The sequence below is a fragment of the Vulpes lagopus genome, chromosome 7 (genome assembly GCF_018345385.1).
Source record: "Vulpes lagopus strain Blue_001 chromosome 7, ASM1834538v1, whole genome shotgun sequence".
NCBI lineage: Eukaryota > Metazoa > Chordata > Mammalia > Carnivora > Canidae > Vulpes > Vulpes lagopus.
In genome coordinates this window covers 99,289,854-99,311,497 of record NC_054830.1, presented here as the reverse complement: position 1 = coordinate 99,311,497, position 21,644 = coordinate 99,289,854, and the positions used below count along the sequence as shown (strand labels likewise).

The 21,644-nt window shown below is 38.3% G+C and overlaps 1 protein-coding gene across 1 annotated transcript in view; it reads left to right on the top strand.

The window, feature by feature from the left end:
• Window positions 1-1,840: 1,840 nt before the first annotated feature.
• LURAP1L (leucine rich adaptor protein 1 like) overlaps window positions 1,841-21,644 on the top strand; it is a 49,903-nt gene continuing 30,099 nt past the window's right edge. The window contains exon 1 of the mRNA XM_041763518.1: window positions 1,841-4,202. Coding sequence (XP_041619452.1) covers window positions 3,894-4,202 — 309 coding nt within the window. The 5' untranslated portion in view covers window positions 1,841-3,893. The remainder of the gene's footprint in view (window positions 4,203-21,644) is intronic.

The window sequence follows — 21,644 nt, the reverse complement described above, 5'->3', positions numbered from 1 at the left end:
TGTCTTTCATTTTCTGTGAACACAATCCAACTGAGAAGGAAAATCAGTCTCTTATTCTCCATAGTTTAACACTCATTCTTAGATTTCTTAGGCATTCTAAATAGAAAAATCCAGTTCACACTTGAGGCAGTCAGAAGAGGAAGCATATAATAAAGTAGTTTGGATCTAAAAAGTTATGGCACAAATATATAACAGAAAAGCTATTTTTATAATTTTACTTTTCAGTAGATTAGGCTTGGGGAAACATGTATTTGGAAATGGACAAGAAGGTCAGGAGCAGGGAGGGAATGCTGTTAAGAGTGAGAGCTAGGGAGATACAAAAAGGTTATCCAGAAGAGATTTTTCCCTATTTCTCACTGTTCTTTCTCTTTCATTTTATGATGACCTCAATGTCACCCCATACCCCCATGTTAGACCCACTACTGAAAAATTCTTGACAGCTAATTCCGCAAATCAAGATGTGTAATTAACATACAAGGCTAACTGACAAGGTTAGCAAGTGGTTAGATCTCTCAGACTTCTTTTTTTTTTTAATGATAGGAGAAATATCCTCAAGACCCAAAGATTAAAAAATAAAGACTCTCTTTTTTAACATTTTGGGTAAGGAATGTCTCAGACCAGATCATATAAAGCAGTAACGACAGAGTTAACATAATCTATAAGAAGCCTAATAACAGTTCTGTGATTCTGTTTTGAAAATTAGCACTTTGGCATACAAAATGTCTCCATTTTTTAAAAGAGTTTCTTTATATTTGAGAGAGAGAGCATGAGCAGGTGGGGCAGAGGTGGGCACAGGGAGAGGCAGAGGCAGGCTCCCAGTGCAGGGCTGGATCCCAGGGCCCTGAGATCATAACCTGAGCTGAAAGCGAAAGCTTAACCAACTGAGCCACCAAGGCGCCCCAAAATGTCTCTACTTTAAACTAAAATGTCATAAGCCATTAACTGAGAAATTTTGAAAGGCTCGACATAACAGCTTTTCTTAAATGTTTGCATTTGTTTTGCATTGCACTGGCACAAAATATTGCTTTATATACAAGCTTTCTTAATGAGACCAGATTTATTTTGTAACAAGAATAAAAAATGAGGATGACTACAGAGAGAAATTTCATGCTTTATAAACCATAGGGAATAATTACGTTTCATAAATGTTAAAAAAAAAAAACTACAGCATACCTTTGTGAGTTATCAGAGAATCTGGTACTATTCTTTGTCTTTGAGGTTTTTTTTAATCTATCTGTAAACTGGAATCTGCTGTCTTTCATATTTTGTCAGTCCTTACCAAAGTTTCAATTCTTCCAGGATCTGTTTCTAACTCTCTAAATTAATGTTTTCAATTTCTCTCCGACCCTTCTGCCTTAGAGCTACTGAGAAAAGCTGACCATCCAGATCCTTAAGAACATTCTAGGTTATCTTGAATCTAAAAAAGCCCTGAAAGCTGATGCTGGATGCATTCAGGCCTTATTTTTATTTTCCGAGGAGTTTTCTCTGCAGACATTCAAAGTGAAAAAAAATTTCCTAATTTTGAGTTATCAATTTCAGTATCAAATACTAATTTTACTGTCTGTGACTCATAGCAAAGGAAGTATTCCCTTTTTAGACAGTTCTATTGATAATTTGACAATACACTTTTTTATTGACCAAGTGCAAACTAGCTATTGTGTTTGTGAGCTCCTCTTCTCAACCAGCCAGCCCTATGCTGAACTTTTTAAGGGTTTGAAACACACACACACACACACACACACACACAAACTGCTTTTTTTTCTTTTTTAGGATTTTATTTATTTATTCATGAGAGATACGGAGAGAGAAAGAGAGAAGCAGAGACACAGGCAGAGGGAGAAGCAGGCTCCATGCAGGGAGCCTGCCATGGGAGTCCATCCTGGTTCTCCAGGCTCAGGCCCTGGGCTGAAGGCGGGGCTAAACCGCTGAGCCACCCACGCTGCCCCACAAACTGCTATTGATTGAAATGCAAGCCTTCCATGATTATCTGTCACAGTGCAATTCTTACCCAATGCAGGTGTGGTTTTCCAAATTTAGGACAAAGCATGTTGTTTTATCAGTGAGTTGAGATTTAGCATTATTCTCCTTTGATTCTATAAATGGTTATTCCAACTTTAAAATGGGCCACTTCATTTATAACTATTTTCTTCATTGATTTCTAAGACTGAGAAATAACAGAAATTTCTGGCATGCTGAAAAGGGAACTTTAGCAATTTTCTCCCTGACATGAAATATTTCATTCTGATGGCCCATGTTCCCTATCCTTATAATTCCTAGATGAGGCTATATGGAGAACACACTCTGAAATGTATCTATGGGCTGAGTATAAAACCTGAGTGACGTTTGGGAATGGAGCCCATGAAGGACCAAGAACACAAATATTTATTTGTCCTGAAAATAGAGGATCTCATATTTTTCAAATATTCCAATGGAATCCCCAAATTAGAGTTTACTAAATTGAAAACAGTATCCTCTACTTGAAGATTATTAACGCAAACTCACCATTGAGTCAAACCTATAATCTCTGTAGCTCATTGTAACTACAGATACTTGGTAGAAGTATCTCATAAAATTGATTGCATGCTTTGAGTCTCTTCAAATTGTTGGGAAAAAATAAAGTACCAAAGACAACTTTTTCGCTAGATCTGGCCAATACTTTTTGTCTCTATAATTAAAAAGTGTCTCAGCAACTTCTCCCTTTTAAGATCCATCCCTACCTCCGTAGCCATATAAATTATTCCGGCTGCATAATTCTTCACGTCTTGCAGTGAAATATTGTAATATTGGGTAAGATAATTCATTTTGACTGTACATTCCTATTGAACTTTTGGCGAAACTCTCACTTTTTACTAGTGTAAAAAGTGGGAGAGGCTTCTAGAAGCTAGACTTGTGCTCTATAGGAAGATAGGGGGTGAGGAATGCCACTACATTTAAAGTCAATCTTCTTTCTCCAGCGTTTGTAAACTGTTTTGAAGGCTGCGGCTACCAGGCCATTTCACCAGGAAAAGTGAAAATCTAACACCCGTATCAGGTACTCCCAACTAAAGCAGTTCACTGAAACTGCGGCTAGCAACGGGGTGAGAAAAAGTCCGTTGCTCTTCTTTCCTGTGATATACGGTACAAGGGTTGGCCCCGGTTTGGTCCACCTGCCAGCGGAGTTTAAAGTTTCCAAGGCTGGGAGGAACACAATGACTTGGATCAAACTGCCTAAATGAGAAGAAGGGCATTTCTGCTACAACAAGGAAGCCGCTACACTCCTGCTAAGCTCACCGTCTCTTTCGTGCGTCCATGCACACGACCGACCTCCTCTATCACTGACCAGGGATTATTTCTGACAATCCTGGATATTCCGAAAGCTTGGAGACATATGGCTGGAAAATGAAACGACCCTGGAGTGTGGCCACATCATTACTTTGTGTCGCGCGGTACCAGATGGGCAATCAGTGAATGATGCCGAGATGTGAACGGACAGTTTTACAAAGCGAATTTCCACCCCCCCACCCCGCCCCCCCATAAAGCCCAAACAGACTTCGTTCCCCTCTCTTTTCTTTTGGTTTATAATACTTGGATTTTTCTCCTCTCTGCAATATCAATGAACTCAGCTCGGCAGTGGGGTGGCCAAAAAGGAAGAGGATGAAGCGATCTCTAAAATCCTAGTAAGTGTCGGAGGAGCCACAGCACCCGCGCGACGGCGGCCGCGACCCGCGGGGTCCGGTGCGGGTTTCGGGGTTGACAGCGGCGCGGGCGGTTATGGCGCGGCCGGGGCGCTCCCTCCGCCGAGGATAGAGCCCCAGGCGCCGGGAGGGGTTCGCTCATTTCGCCGCAGACTTCGAGGCCGCTGCTGCCTCCCGTCCGCTGCGTTTCGTTACCATTATCCTCGTTCTTGAGAAGTCATGGAAGACGGCCCGCTGCCAGACCTCAGAGACATCGAGCTGAAGCTGGGGCGCAAAGTACCCGAGAGCCTAGTGCGCTCGCTCCGCGGGGAGGAGCCGGCTCCCCTGGAAGGGCACAGGGACCCCTGCGGGCGGAGCGGCGGCGGCGGCGGCGGCGGCTGCAGCAGCAGCAGCAGCAGCAGCTGCAGCTTCCCCGCCTCCCTGCCGTCCTCCTCCTCGTCCTCTCCAACCCCCGGCTCCCCACGTCGTAGCCCCTGCAGCGCCCTGGAGAGGCTGGAAACCAAGCTGCACTTCCTCAGGCAGGAGATGGTGAGTGCGGTGCGCCAGCTGCGGGGAGGAGGGCCGGGCCACCGGCGGGGCGGCGGGGACTCGGGGCCGCGGGAGCCGGAGCGCGGCGGAGGCTGCAGAGCTGAGCGCGGGGCGCGCGGGGCGCGCGGGGGGCGCGGGGGGCGCGCGGGGGGCTCGTTCACCCCGGACTTTGCTCGGTCGCGGGGTGCCAGGACGCAGAGCCTGCTTTGCTCGGCGTACTTCACGATCGCGCCGACTCTGTGCCTCCGACTCCGAGCATTTAGCTGCAGGTCCGCAGCCGCCGGAGCCCCCTGCCCGCCGAGGGTTTGCAGTCACTAAGGCCCTCTGGGGCCTGCTGTGTGCCCTTCACACTTTCGGTTCGAAAGGTGGCTCGGCCCTTTGCGCTTCAGCAAAAATACTTCCCGGCTTGCCCAGAGGTGGCGAGGCAGGGTCCCTGCCAGCGATCCTTCCCAGCTCACTCGCCACCACTGCGCCCGCCCCCCCCTTGGTGCAGCGGGCGCAGCTGTTCCAAGGCCACTGGTAAGCTGCCTCTCCACAGCTGGCGCTGGAAACAATGGCCCGCTCGTCCTTGATGTCCTGGGGAATAGCTGGCCGGACTGTTTTGATCCTAGCGAGCAGGTGATCCCCAGGCCCAGGAATTTGCTAATGACCACTTCCGACCCTTCCCCCCTCAGTCCTCGATCTGCAGTTGTTTTCGGTGCCGCTTGTAAACACTACCTTATGAGTAGGACAATGAGACTAGTACTGGGTCGGAGAATCCTTTTGTTATTCCGGATGTACTTAAACGGAAAAACTTACTTACTGGCCAAGAGTTCTGGGGCGAGCCCCTTGGCCTCTGTGAGCCTCGGTTTATTTGTACAATGAACTGGATGGAGGAAATAATTCCTTCCCAAACCCTTTGAAGAAAATAACCACCAAGCAACAGCATTTCCTCCCAGCCTGGAGTGGAGCAAAGTTGCAGCAGTGGTCTCAGTCACCCCAGAGGATGGTGAGGCTTTTCTACATGAAAGGATCCTCCTGTCTGCTAGGCCTTTGCATTAAAAGGAAGTAACCCTAGGTGTTTTCCCTAGTTTCTCTTTCTCTGCATTTGGAACACTCTGGAGGTGATGAATTCCACAGCAAAAAGTAACCAAAGCCAGTCTTCAGAGATCATGTCCTGTGTTCAGAATTTTCACTGTGTAGCCTACATACAGGTCCCAGGATGTCACTGTAAAAACCCATCTCAAGACCTTTAACATTGGTCTCCTGGGGGACTTTACTTTTATGTCTCAGGTAGCTGTTTTCTTCCTATTTGGAATGGTTAGATGTTGAAAGCAAATTATACACACATGCACCTTTGCCTGTATAAGCCTATAGATGTGCATGCACATGTGCATTTGTGCATATATATTCGTACACCAGGTGCAATGCAAATTATTTAGTTACATATTCATGTTTCCCTGTCTAAATCCACACAGTTTCTGTATCTTAGTTATTCAAAAAGTCCTTATTAAGCATTTACTATGGGGGCTGAAAATACAAAATGAAAAAGTCAAGGAGCTTGTCTGTTTAGGGCTCTCAAATCTCTTGCACTCATTTGCCATTTATTATTTGTAGTAAATAAAACCAAGGGTGTTGAAGAACTCCATACAGGGAAAAATCCGGTTATTTTCAACTAAGGACAATTTCTAGACTTACTCTGTTTTTCGTGATGAAAATATCATAGGCGCATAAAACTCTGTCTCTCCAAGCCAGAGCTTGCTGTGTGTGATTAGTGTATATTAATAAATGCATTTTTAAAAAGCAGATAGAAACCACCACAATAACAGCAGCAAATTGCTAAAGTGACTGTTTGTTATATCTTCTATGTGAAGCATCAGTAGCTGCGGGAGAATTTATGCCAAACAGATGTTTTGTGTTCAACTTTGGGCTCCACTGAAGGTCTCCATTGGGAAAATAAGAGCATTAGCCATGGGACTTTAGAGAAGAGATTGAGACAGGTACATTCCTCTGCCAGTGAGACTGGTTTACCCCATTTTACACAACTCTTTTGGGTGCTAAAAACCCCAGCTTCAGCATAACTGGGAAGCAACAGATTTGTTTTTATGTAGACTTGGCAGTTTTGTTATAAACACTGAACAGATGCAGTTCTGCCATTCTTCCTGTCTCCTGTCTCCTCCTCGCATCCCCATGTAGAGAAGTTAGAGAACCAGAGTGGAATATGACCTCTTAAGTGTGATTTTTACGTTCTTTTCTGCCGTATACTATGGGCACTGAGTTAACCTTCTTGATATGATGCGTGACCCCACATTTCACGTTTATTACTTCTAGTTGTCCACAGATTGTTCTGGATTGTCTGGAATTACCAGGCTTTGGGCCTGCCCTCAGAACTCTTTTCTAAGAAACACCTGAGCCAGGCACAAACCTTTCTAGAGACTTTCAGGAATTAAGTCTCCCTTCTTTTCCTGTTAGATGGATGTGTATACCATTGACGCAATATTGCGTAGACTTGCAGGGAGGCAGTCTTACACAAAGTTCCTTATATACACACGACTTCATCATTGTCTCTCATCTCCTTTTATGCCTTCATGGAGAATTTCCTTCACCCTTATCTGCGATGTTACAACCGATGTTCTTAGGGGTCTGAGAGATGCAGTTGTAAAAAAGGCGACTTGAAAGAGATTGAAGAGGGGAGAGAAACTATTTCTGTAGCCAGACTTCTTAATGGTGCAACCCTTGTTAACAACATAAATGGCACCATATATAATAAAGCTTGTGGGAGGGAATATATTAGAAAAGAAAATTTGCAGGCATGCATTTGGTACAAGAGGCCCACTTAAGGTAATGATCAGGATGTTTGGGGGAGGAGACAGATTTTCCCAGTATGTAAGCATTTTTATTTTTAATTTAGAGATAAGGAAATTTGATAATTCAATAAACAAATGCAAAGATATAAACAGGAAATTTATAATGAAATTGGAAAGAGATGTCATGCCTCATGTACAAAGTCTGCCCAATATGTGTTCACTACCTTTCTGTTCAGAGTATTTTAATATTTGTTATCATTTGAATCTAAAGTCATACTGGAAAAGAGGAAGTATTTTCATCCATGTTTTGCAAATAAGGCCATTGTGGCTTAGCAGACCAAAGTCACACAGCTGATTAGTGAATACAATCACAAGTTGAACTCTTATCTGACTCCATGTACTCTGCCCCCGCCATTCCAATCTGCATGTAAATCTGTGTGATAGCCAGCACCCCCTAGAGTATTAAGGGACCAAGAAAAGAAGCTCTGGGGATACATGTCCGGAGTTGTTGCAGATACAGTTTCTTTCAATAATCAGTGATTTATTGAGTGCCTACTATGTGGCAGACCTATCGCTAGACCACGGTAATATACAATACAATGGCTGCTTTAAAAAGTCAGTCCTATGTCTGGAGCTTTTATCCCATGTTCCCAATAGTTTTCACCCATGCAAAGACTCCTTTTACAAATGTTCTTAAAAATGGGACTTTCAGCATTGCTTATGAAATATTACTCTAAGTTTTCTGATATCCCATGATATCCAAAATATTTTTCCAATAAATATAATCTCTATCAAAACCTGTGTTTTACCATTCAGTCATACATTTTACATTGCATTCTTAAAAGATGTTCAAATTTTTTAATGTTATATCAGTACATCTATGACACTTATTTTCATCAATTTTTCTCTGAAAGAAATTTCAAATTTGTCAAAGACAAAAGCAATCGCTAAAGAATCAAAATCTGGAATTGGAAGGGGTCTAATGCACCCTCCCTAGTTTGCCTTCCCTGATAATTACTGTTTAGAAAATCAAAGAGTAGTTTGGGATGAAGTATATACTACCGTTGATGCCACATTCTGGTTCCAATCGATTCTGTATTATGTTGGGATGATTGCTAATCTTCAGGTTACTACCTGAAGGTTACAGTGCCATTATGAAAACTACTATTGAAATACCGTGTTCTGATTTCCATGTTTTTGGCAAATGCACAGCAGTTGTATAATATATCTAATAGAATAAACAATCTCAAGCTAGTTACTTATCTTTTCTTACTATTAAAGCATTCAAATACCCTTCCCAATTCCTCAACTCTTGCTTTAATAAAGTTTTCTAGACAATTCCCAGGATGAGACAAATATACAAACTCTCAGACAAACATGCACATGATAGTAGCAGAATGTAAATCAAAATGTCAAAATTTTTATGAGTGGTAGGTTTATACTTGGTTTTTGGTAATTTCTTTTATTGACCTTTTCTATATTTTGCTCCCATGTTAAATGGCTTGCTAACTTTGTAATAAAAATAAGCGTTATCTTATATTCCCTCAGAAAATAATTACATTAAATTAACTTCACAATTGCTTTGGATATGCTTCAGAAGAGGCTAGGAGATGTCTATCACTTGTTCTATCGTTCAGTCACTTTTCATAACTAGGTAGTTTCAGTAATATTTTTACTATTTTATCATTAACTATTTTTGAGGGGTTGGACAAAAATTTAAGAGAAACCCTTAGGTATATAATTGAGAAGCTGTAAAGTGGAAGGTACTTTCCTTGATGAGTTCACAAGATAGCAGAAAAGATAAAATAGGAATATAATTTGGCCAGAGAAAGATTACAAGCTAGCATGTCAGCAGGTGCACAATGCCATAGCAGAGATCAGACATAAGTGTTGAGATGAACAAGAAAAGCTGAGGAAATTTTTGACAGCATCCTGGACAAGGACTCAAAAGTTCTGATGATGATGCTAAGTTAAGGGCTTAATATTAGGGATAAAGACATCAAGGAGATGAGGAAACTGATTCCTAATAATGGCTTCTGTTATTATGCACATAGAGTGTTATTATACTTACTTAAGTCTGACAAAAATCTTGTTGAAACATCTTTCCTTGCACAGTGGCTCAAGAACTGACAGCAGTGTACACAAAGGTAGTAATGTCATTTTGCTAGAAACACAGAGACACAATTTAGAGAATTTATACCTAACTTGAAAACAGTGACAGTTCCAAAACCTGATGGAGCTCCACCCTGTGCCTAGGAATGTATGTTGAATTATTGGTACATACTTGAAGAACACTTTCTGACCAAAAAGAATTCCCTTTCATTCCAGTCATGTTGCACAAACATGCTGCCCTGATCTTGAGACACCACAAATATTGTGAGATTTTTTTTAGACTGATTATGTTCATTTCCATGACAGCACACACACAAAAAATATCTTTAACTTTCTGTTTTGTAGTTAATAAATCACAAACAAATTTGTCACATGTTAAGACTTCAGGGTTTTTTGTTTGTTGGTTGGTTGTTTTTTTTAAATACTACTTCTGAAACCGGGATTTATGGCTAGAGTCTCTGGGGTCCCTGAGAACTTGACACTTTTTTGTTGGTTTTCTTTGAGGAATGTTTTTTTGTTCTTCTTTAAAGGTTATTCTTCGCTACTCAAATTGTGGGCTTCTGGTTTAGTGGAACTTTTGTGGGTTTGGAGCTAAATGAGCTGAGGTTCCAGTCAAATCTAGACCAAGTCAAGATACAAACCGGTAGGGCCCAGTCGGCTGCCAAGGCCCTGCACCCTCCCTCTATGGAAACTCTTAGCCCACCTTCCCTGATCAGAGGCCTGCCTGGTTCTCAGTGGTCCTCTTCCTAATCTTGGCTCTTTCATTCACCATTGTCTGGCATTGAGCAAGTTATATAACCACTCTAGGACTCAGTTTTCTTTGTTAACACAGGGATAAAAGCATCTCTATTAAGGCATTGTCAGAAGCCACTGAAATAATATAAGAAAATCAATGATTACATAGGCATTCAGAAATAGTAACGGCAATGATAGTAGTGGTATCATGCCAACGACATAGCTGTTCTGTTGACCTTACACAAGTAGCTACAGATGGGCAAGGTGGTTTTGGGACTGACTAAAAATTAAGCATTTCCTTTACTTGACTATCATAGCACCTCCCACGTCATCACATGTTCCACAGAGACTATGCTTCTTTACAAAAGTTAAAAAAAAAATATTCATGGGCTTTGCCTAGCTTCAGTACAACTGGAAATCTTGATTTTGATTTCAGACTTAGCTTTTATGAAGCAGCTACTATGATCTAAGTGCTCTGCAGAGTATAGTAGCTTAGATTTAAGAGCTATGCAACCATATTTTCGGTGTAAACCAGTAAGTCTATGAACTAAGACTAATTTTGGTTTCTTACAATGAAAGCTTTCTATGGGCAAAACACTGTGCCAGTTAAACATTTTTATGCATTTTCCTACTGAAACCTTATAATAATCTTAGCTAAATATAACTTAATATCTACCTTATAGATAGATATTAGATATTACCAGTGCTTTTAGGTAAAGCATTGCAGATTATTGTTAATGCCTAAGATTGCCTACACAGTAAGGGGTTGAGGTACGTTGAAGTTGGGATCTGTGCTTTAAACCATAACTATACTATTCCCATGCTTTAGACTATCTTGATGCAAATGTTGACACCTAAGATTAGATGTATATATCTGCTCTTCCAGATTTTCAAAAAATTAAACATGTTAAACTGTATGCTTATTTACTGTAAGCCCTCGAGGAAGAAAAGATCTATGGATAATCTCTATCTTAGGAACAGTCAAGACTTGAATGAACAGATCCAAAAGTCACCTGGTCCACAGCAACTGTACCCTTTCATTTTTGCCACTTCACCCAGATCTTCATACATACTTCTTCCCAATCCACAAAAAAAAAAAAAAACAAAACCTGCTAGTGAAAGACTCTCTCCCCGGACCAGCTCAAGGCTCAAAACTCAGTAGTAGAGCTCAATAACGTTCATAACATAGTGTTTTAAAAGCTTACAACTAGTAGCATTTTGTTCCCTGAGATATTCTGTTCAGGACAAGGTTGGATCTTAGATAACTCATAGAAAGAACTAGAAAACTGGGAATCTGACACTATCTTGTGTCCATTTGAACAGAACCTTCAAAATGCTGTTCTAACAGGAGCTCTATTACCCTACTTTTCGGTAGTGATAACCAGCTGCACTGCACTGTGCTGGGATTTCCCAGATTGTGTGGTTGAAACACATTGATCCAAATTGAGCCCGATGTAAATTGTATTTATAGAATTCACACAAAAGTTTATATTTTCAAACATTTCAGACATTTCAGTCTAAGCATCAAAAATAAAACCTGAATGATTCATTTTTTAAAGGGGCTAAACATTGAGCTAGATTTTTATACATAGCTGTTATTATGTTCATTTTACAGAGAAGAAAACTGTGTTTTCTTTACAGAGGTTAGATAATTTGACTAAGTCACTGTATGTGGTTTCCCAACCCATTCATTCAAACAAGAACTTCTGTGAGCCCGGCTCTATGCTGGATCCAAGTCACTCCCAAATTGTACTGTATGTACATAAACGTGGAACATGCCCAGTTATTATGAATGAACATTTTTACAGTCATTACATCACACCTCCCAATGGATTCCTTTTAAAAAATGTTACCGCTTTCCTTTTAGAAGTTAAACATATGCTTTCTCATTATAAAACTTCCAGAAATATAGACATGTTGTAAGAAGAAAAACAAAAGTTCTCCTTTACTTACCCCTGACACCACTCCTCCTCCATATTACTCCATACCCGAAAGAAACCATTTGCTGACAGTTTGGTGTGAATCCTATCAGGTCTTTTGCTGCATCTTTGCTGGCATAAATATGGTACATACACATTTATGTAAATTTGGCATGTTTGGATTTCATTTTCCTTATTTTGCATAACAATGTTCTATTTGTTACCTAACATTTATTAGATGTTTATGGTATGCCAGTTAGTATTCTAAACACTTTTCATGTATTATTTCTTTCTCCCTCCTCACCCACTTATGACACAGGCACTATGGGATGTTGGATCATATAACCAGACTCCTGACATATCTTCAGAAATGTTTACCTTGTCAATTTTTATCTTATTCTGTCCTTTCTCCTATATGCAGCCTGATGAGTTACTAGTCAAAAAGAAAAGGTGATTGCTTCAGTTTTCATAATAAATGATTGTCCAACTTTTAACAGTTCTTTTAGAAAGTAAATTCTTCTCATAGAAATAAGACTTCATCAGACCATTCTTCAGTTCAAAAAATAACAATGTCTTCAAATTGGAATATGCTGCTCCTCAATCACGAAACACTGTAACGTGATCTTCTTATTTAGATTTTTTTCCTGGTAATAATATGACTAAAAACTCTAAAAGTTGGACCAAAAGGCTAAAGGCACAGGGTGATCCATGCCGCATGGAGAAGACAGAAGGGCATCACACGGATTTAGTGTATCTTCAGTCTTCATGGCTCAAAAACCTCTTAGATTTTTTTTTTTGACTTTGTAATCCTCATGATAACAAAATAGATTCTGTTCCAAGAGGTTAGACATAATCAGAACATTTGAGATTTCAATTAAAGAAATAATTAATATCTTTCAAACTGACTCTTACAAGAAAATGATGTGTAAAACTACAACCATGATATGTCACTGACTAATAAGCCCTCTCTCTGCAGGCCCATGTAGTGGAAAAGCTAGATGATAGGAGAAACAAGGAATCAGGGTGGGGATGAGATAGGAATTTGATTGAGTCCTGGCTCTGCTGGACACTTGGCTTCATCTGGCAGGTTCAGGACAGCACTCTCTCATAACTGCCTTGGTTGGGTCTGCCAGCATGGCCATTGCAGTTCAATCTATATTCTGATACATTTTAATATGCATAATGTTAGTCCTATCAATCAGGAGATAGTCATATTGGACTGATTTTAGGAATGAGTTCTTAACCTGACCTCTGATGTCTTATGATTGACTTCAGATTTTCAGATGATAATTATTTTCCTTATTTCTGAGTTCTAGCTGGCACAACACATTGAACAAGGGCATGTCCCTTCCCCTCTTCCATCAGCATAGCTTTGTGGAATAATCTTTTTTTAAAAATTTGCTGGATAATATGGCTTGTTTATGTGTGAACTAAAATATTATTAGCACTTTCAACTTGTAATTAAAATTATAGAATGTTCTTTTTTCCTTTGTATTTTAAATTAGGGCACCTGAAGTGAGCAGAATTGTCTTGGACTTTCCATATATTTGATGAGCAGAATAAAATTGTTGCTGTATTAATTCTCACCATCAATAAATTCATAAAAATGTTATAATACCAACATCCCAAAACAGTGAGCTATGTCTCTTACAACTCTGATTTCTGGCACAGGCTATTATTCTAGCAGGTTCCCTCATTTTCTTTTCTGTTGCAAAACTTGTTTACATTGTTGTTTTAGTATCAACTAAACAAAGCTTGAGATCAGTGTTGAGAAGGAAATTTCTCTCCTCCTGGTGATGAAGCTCAACTTTCAAGGCTGCTAAATTCAGAGATCTACCTCCCTTTTACCAATTTTTACTTCCTAAAGATAACTACTATGAGTAATATTTTATGTATCCTAAAGATTTCCTGAACATATGCAAGCATACCTATAGTTTCTTGTATACCTTTAGCTATAATTATAGATACATATTTGGAAAGCTATATGTGTGTATAATTTTAAAATGGAACTCTTATGAGCTCATGTTGCAGCTAGTTTTCTAGATGCAGCAAATGCTGTGGTGTGTATATATAATATAAATTATACATATACTATATATTATGTAATACACTATATATTACAGAATATATATAATATATATATACACACACTGCTCCAAAGCACAATTTACAGTGCTGCCACTTTGAGCAAATTACTGACAGAGACAAAAGTTAGAGAGAGTCACTCTATTTGTATAAAAAGATGGCTGTTGATGAGGTAGAGATAAAGTCAATAGTCTGTAGAAATAGAAAAGAACATCAGAGAATCCTAGAGTGGGAAGAAACTTTAGAGATGATCTAAACCAATTCCATAATATCCTGCTAGCCAGGTGCTCATGCATCCTTTTCTTAAATTTCCTCAGTGATGGGGCCTTCACTGGCTTCCAAGGCAGACCCTCTGTCTTCAAACACCTAGTCATGTGTATTTGTTAGTTGGCAATTCCAGTTGTTCATCAAAGAGACACTCTAGTCATTCACCATGTGGAGAAATATTCCAGCATGTGTGCTTACAAGTCATGGATTTATAATTTAAGATTAAAGCTCTATCAGGTATGAAGTACAATAAAAGGTCAATAGATTTCTCATAGGTTTGGATGTATATGGTTCAAATAAAAACTTTCTTGCCTTTCTTGCAAAATGAAAGAACAACAACAATGCAGAGCATTAGTGAGGATGGAGAGAAATGGGTACTTTTCCTGCATGGCTGCTGAAAGTACATGTTGAGGGAACCTTTAGAAGTAACCTGATGTTATATCAAAAGAAGAAGAAGACAAAAGGTTCTTCTTGACGTAGCAGTTCTGATGCCGGTAATACTTAGGATAATTATAGAAATCTACCTCAAGGAAACAATAATGAATTTGGACAAAATACAATTTAAGTCTATACATTTGATATTATTATGTATGACTGAAAAAACTGGAATAATCTGACTGACAAATAACAGTAGGTTATTTATGTGCTTATGATAGACCGTTAGCTATTAAAATTATGTTGCAAAATTAGTTATGGAAGAGAGAAAATAGTTATGGATATATTCATGTATAGAACAAAAGGCTAAAGTAGAAGACCCTACTGTATTAATACTGGTATCATAGGATAGTAGAGTTATATATGGCTCTTTTTGTTTCTCTGTTAAGATCTTTTGTATTACCCAGTTTCTCTGCACCAAGTATATATTGTATTTGGATGAGAAAAAATATAGATAGATAATAGATAGAACTTTCTAAAAAATAAAAACTTTTTTGGTCCTTCTGTTTGATCAATGGAATCAACTCTTTGGTGCTTATAGGAAAGAGTAAGACTAGAGTTTTTCCTGCTATTCATCTGTCTTTTTCTTCCTTTTATGCTATTTTGTAGAGGAAGGGGCATGGCAATATGTAAAAGAACTTCTTGTTTTGCATATACTACATCTGAGTTGCTAAATTTGGCATTAGTCATCCTCTCACAGAAATATTATCTGGAATGATGAGTGCCCAAGTAATAATGGGCCACTCAAGCTCTGGAACATCTTCTCTGTAGAGTAAGATGAATTAGGAACCAATTGACTCCTCAGGATTTTAGTCATAGTGGCTGATGCTAAAGAAGATAATGGAATCAATACCTCCTTTCAGAAATATTTGCAAAGCATTCCATGGTCTTTTCAGATAAGCTTACAAGAATTTTATTTCTTGCCAGAAATAGGTGGATAGAATATATTAGCACCCAGATAGATATTCACATAGGTTTTCAGGAAGAAAATTGGTCCTTGTCCAGAATGCAGAAAAAGGATGAGAAATAATTGATTACAGACAAAGACCTTTTTAGGATTTCACAGAAATGACCGTCAAGAATTTTAAACCGTACCCTAGTCTTCTACCATTTAAAAATCTGATGATAAAATTGTAAGGAAATAATACACAAGTCACCAAGTAAAGCTTAATTTAATCACTTAGATTAGTGATTATAAGCACACTATAAAACTTAATGATTTAATGGTAGACTAAATATTGTGCATTGACAAATCTTTCTGTAGTGAAAGCACGTTATTATCTAAAATATACTTATAAAAAATAAATGTATCAGTCTCTGGGGCTAAATATTTCCACAGGGTGAAAGTCTTGACAAAATTCGATATGCATGACTCCATTTGTCACTTTCCTAAACTTTAGGCTGTATATTTCAACTTGGTTAATAATATTGCCCCCTCACTATATTGCGACCTTTTTCTCCCCTCACTATAATCACCATGTGAACAGAGGCTATGACTAATCAATGCTTGTATTTCCCTGATGCCCAGCCAATTATGGAGGGACTCCCATTTGTGAAGTGTGTGAATGAAAGTACACTTTAGGCCTGCTTCTAGTTTTTCTGTTTGGAATGCTCTAGCAACATTTCCTTTTTGAACTGGAACACATAACCTCAATCCCTCTCTGCATCTAACCAGCCAAACCCAGTCACGTGGGATGTAGGTTCTTGGTTAAAAAAAGACTAAAATACTTTTCTTCAATCTGTTATTGTAACACTTCCCTTAAAAAACCCAAAAAACAAAAAACAATTTTCTGCCTACTTTGAAGTGGTACAGCAAAACTTCTTCAGTCAGTCTCGGGAAACATTGTTCTCAGCAATGCTAGCAGAACATAAAAATAAAAATAAAAGTTAAAAAAAAAATAAAAAATAAAAAATAAATAAAAATAAAAAAATAAAAAAACAAAAAAATAAAAAAATAAAAGTTGTTTTTCATCCCTGATAACTTAACAAAGAGTGTACATATTTTAGGTTTTCTCATACTCTTTTCCTGCTTTGGAGTGAGATTTTGAAGTTTCAGAGTGAAAGGAAGAAACTTAAAAAAAATTATAGTCACATTATAGTATAGAATTGTATGCATACTGTATTGATATATGGTATGGTCTATATGGTTTTGGTTGAAAATAAGAGTCATTTAGTTTGGCAGCCTAATTTAGTACACGGGTAGCATTAATCACTAGGACATTCACTCTCTATGCTTGGCACAGCCCTTAGTATGGACTTAAAAACTTAGGATACACTGTGACTCGTATCTGAGGTGTTTGAGACAGTTGTCCAGATTGGTACTGTCCAGGTGGGTAATTAGATGGCCAGAATGGAGAAGACTAGATTTCTTGAATATCTTTATATGATTCTAGGATTGGTAGGAATTTCAAGGAATCAACCCATTTTTCTGTTTTTAATTTGGAACTAGAATCAAAAGATAAAAAAAAATGACTACCAGATATTCTAGTATTGCTACTAAACCAGCAACTGGATGAGTTTGCTTCTGGATTGTTTTGTCCCTACATGAACTTTTAAAATACTCTCCCAAAGGTTTTAGTTTTACTACCTGCCAAGAAGCTACATTAGATGGCCTTTTGCTAATTTTAGTCTTGGTCTTTCTTATTTATATCATCCACAACAGGAATGCCAAATATTTTTAATTTTTTAAATTTTAAAATAGTTGTAGACTTTGCATAAAAGCTACAACAATCACTATATATCCCTTACCCAGATTCTCCCACGTGTTAATGTTTTACATGCTTTCTCATTCACTCTTCCTCCCTCTTTTCTTCCCCTCCTCTCTCTGTGCTCTCTCCACACACATATTCTTAAACATTCTTATTTTGAAAGTTGCAGAAATGATATTACTTGACTTCCAAATGTTCAGTACTATTTCTCAAAATCAAGAACAGTTGTGGGTTTAAGTGGTATCCTTCCTCCCTCCTGTGTACAGTGCAGTTATAATTAATGACTTACATCACTGCTGAGTTCAGACAGGTCCTAAGAATATTTTTCAACAGAGCACTGCAAGTGGACACTCCGCAGCAATCAGAAACCAGCCTGAGGCTAGCATTCAGTTAGATGATAGAAGTGGATCTAGCTGAAGCATAGTAGGAGCAATTAGAAGAGCATGCCCTCAATTTCTCACTTTTCTATTGACTTAATGCTAGAAATTCTGTTTTCACAAAATCATCTTTCAGCCAGAGTTCCTGATCCATATGAAAATATGAAATAATAAATGGAAGACTTTGGATGATAGATGATATTCAGTAAGTATATTTTAAGTGTTGGATACAGTAACAACACTATTGCCTTCTATTTAAACTGTTTGGAAGTAAGGATTTGAGCCAGTTTTTGTAAGTAAGGAAGAAAAGAACACAGGAAAAGAAAAGAATATTTTGGGTACTTTTGTCTAAGATGAGATTTCTCCTGTGAGTCATTATCTGCACTGTACACCATTGTTTACAAAGCATTTGCATATATGTTATCCTCAGTCCTGGGGTTATGAGGTTGATAACACACGAATATAGTATTTGCTATATATGTTTCAATACAGTGTTTATAGTAATATTTTCTAGAATACAGTATTTTCCCAATAAATGTGATGATTAGTAATAGCCTCCTGCTTGATATTACTGTTACTCAGTCAAAGAAGTAATGAATCAAGCTATACTATTTCCATGAGCTGTGAGCTATATTAAATTTAGTTTAAGAAAACTCAGACAAAACTCCTTTTTGAGGATTATATTTAATAGTAAAATCCATAAGTTGAATTAACTCTTGTAAACATCCACTTCTTTTCCTTTAGTCTGGCGGTGTTCAGTGTCTGCCAGGAACTATGATCCGGACAACCATGATGAAATGAAATAGAATTTTAGTTTTTCTATTCTGCCTCTTAACTTTGAGTTTACTTATTTCACTTTTAAAATTCATTTTGTGTTTCTTTGTAATGTAATCCTTGTTTTAAATTATTACTTCTTTGGAAGTTTAAAAAATTAGTTTAGAAATGCCAGAATAAATATGAGAGAAGAAAGTCAGGATGACTAAGAGATTTATGGTCTTCTCTATATGTGTGTTTTTGTCAGAGGGGAAAATGAACTAGGTATGCAACAGGGATTATTTTGGTATACATTGGACTCATGATGTTGAATCCCAATATCATGTTATTTTAATAAGGAACAAATTTAAAGACTTAGAAATGGAACTTGAAATTTCCACTGTCTGGTTCCCCTTAGTCCTATCACCATCCATCAGAAGCCTGGGCATTATATAAATTACCACTGTGTGTACGAACATGCATCCTGCTGGAAGGTTAGTCTAGTACCATGGGGAAATAAAATCTGGCTTCTCCAAATAGTATGCTTAATACAAAATGAAACTATTTTCTTAGATGTCCATTTTGGTGTCATATCTTTGGGTTGTCACTTAATCAGGTTGGTTTTTATCAGCATATGTATTTGCCGTCTATGATCTAGATCCGTACTTTGGAGAAGAGTTAGACTAATGAACACCCTGTATGTCCTGCTAGGCAGTTTTTGAACTTGTTTGGTTACTCAATGACAGTACTTTTTAATTGCCCTCTTTTTCCAGCCATGTTGTAATTAACATTTATAAGTGGGATTTAGAGGTTAATTTTACAGAAGATGGGAAGCTTATTCAGTGAACCAACTATTTCCACTCTGTTGAAATTGAAATCTTAAATGAATTCATATTAGATAAGATCAGGAATTTTGAGATTGTAAGGGTTGACACGTATTCTGCTGGTTTATACTGTAACTTTATTTTTATTTTTTTAAAGATTTTTTAATTTTATTTATTCATGAGAGAAACAGAGAGGCAGAGAGAGAAGCAGGCTCCATGCAGGGAGCTCAATGTGGGACTTGATCCCGGGATTCCAGGATCACGCCCTGAACCAAAGGCCAACGCTCAACTGCTAGGGCGTTGAGGAGTATAGGGAGCCACCCAGGCGTCCCTATACTGTAATTTTAAAGAACAGTTTAAAAGACATAGTGAAAAAGCTTCTTCAAACAGTGTTCCTTCCAGTCATGATACAAAGTAAACTTTTTAGTGAGTCATAACTTTACTTGGCACCAAAAATGGAAAATCACCATGCTCTGAAGGGTGGTACCAGCATAAGGAGCTGCCCAAACATTTTGACTTAATTAATAAAAAAAATGAGTTTGGGATATAGTTATTAGCCATCAGGAAATAAATAACAAGGCTGAACTCACAAATGGAGTTCTTTCTATGTTGGACCCTTTTAAATAATTATAGCATAACCATCTTACCTTATTGGCATTAGTAAGCAAGTAAGTTGAAGTGATTATTGTTGGAGTCTGTATACTGTTTTATTCAAAACCCTAACCATGAATTAGGTCTCCTAGGAGCACTATCAAATACTCACATTGCTGAGTTGGAAATGGAGATACAGAGACAGCGATTTCCAGTAGATTAAGACAAGACCAGATTTCCCACTTTCCAAACTGGTTGTTCAGGTGCCATGGAGCACCCACTACAAAGAGGGGAAATTCATTTCCAGTTAAACTTTAATTACAAATTTTAAAAATCCAGACATCATTACTTAGAATGCTCAGCAATTTCATAACATTAAGTGTTAGGTTATTTTTGTTTGCTTTCAGTCTTTTTTTTTTTTTTTTTTTTTTGCTTTCAGTCTTTAGACAAATTGATTGTATTTGGATTTCACCCAAAATTCTTTAAGGAGAAAAACACTTTTACTTTTTTTTTTTTTTAAACATCATTGAGTTGATTTTGTGCAATAGGATAAAATAACTTGAAAAACTTATCCTCTACATGAAAATAACCCAATGCCTTTTTGTAAGCAGAATTTGGTGCTGCTCAAGTGATCTAACCCTTTTGAGAACAAACAAGTATACACTAAGAATGTCACATTGATTCACACACTTGAAAATAAGTCTAGCAAGAATCTCTTTGCCATCTCTTGACCTTACACATGAAGTTATATTTGCCCCTGTCAAAAATCTTGGTTGCTTGAATTAAACACTGATGATAAATAAATATAAACATTTCCAAATCCTCACTCTTTGTTGGGCCTTAAAGACAGATGAAAACTCTCAACTGCACACTATTTGACTATATAAATTTCCACCCTGGACAGTGCACTCTGTCTCTGCTTCTAGAAGTATTTCTTTCTCATAGGAATCAAGTAAATGCAACACATAATTTTAAGAATCATCTATATCCCATTCCCGTAATCTCCAGTAGAAATACAAATGAGGTTGAAGACATGGATTTCAGGTTATTGACAAACCCATCAGGTGAGTAAGGCATGAGGTTGCTACTAAACAACAGTCGTATTTAACCACGATGGTATTGAAAATTGTGGTTTAATCCCAAAGGTCCATAATCTTAATAAAATGTGATTTTTATAAGAAATTCTATCATAACCATTTAATACTGTGCCTAGGAACCGGGCATCTTCATCTTATTTTTTTTTAATTTTTATTTATTTATGATAGTCACAGAGAGAGAGAGAGGCAGAGACACAGGCGGAGGGAGAAGCAGGCTCCATGCACCGGGAGCCTGATATGGGATTCGATCCCGGGTCTCCAGGATCGCGCCCCGGGCCAAAGGCAGGCGCCAAACCGCTGCGCCACCCAGGGATCCCCCTTTTTTTTTTAATTTTTATTTAGCATCTTCATCTTAATATACAAACCCAGCCCCACTTCAGAAGTGTCTTGTATATATTACTGACTCTTTTATTTTTATTTTCTTAAAGATTTTAATTATTTACTTATTTATTAGAGAGAGAGAGAGCTCACAAGCAGGGGGAGGGGCAGAGAAAGAAGCAGACTCCCCACTGTGCAGGGATCCTGATGCAGGATCCTTGGACCTGCATCCCAGGACTTGATCCAGGACCATAAGATCACAACCTGAGCCAAGCAAAGGCAGGCTCTTAACAGACTGAGTCACCCAGGCGCCCTGTTATTGACTCTTGACATTTATACATGCTGTTCCTTTTGCCTGTTTCTTTCTTCCCTCCCACTCCTATGCCTCACATCTCATCCAGTTCCCTCTACCTTGATATCCTTCAAGTCGTACCA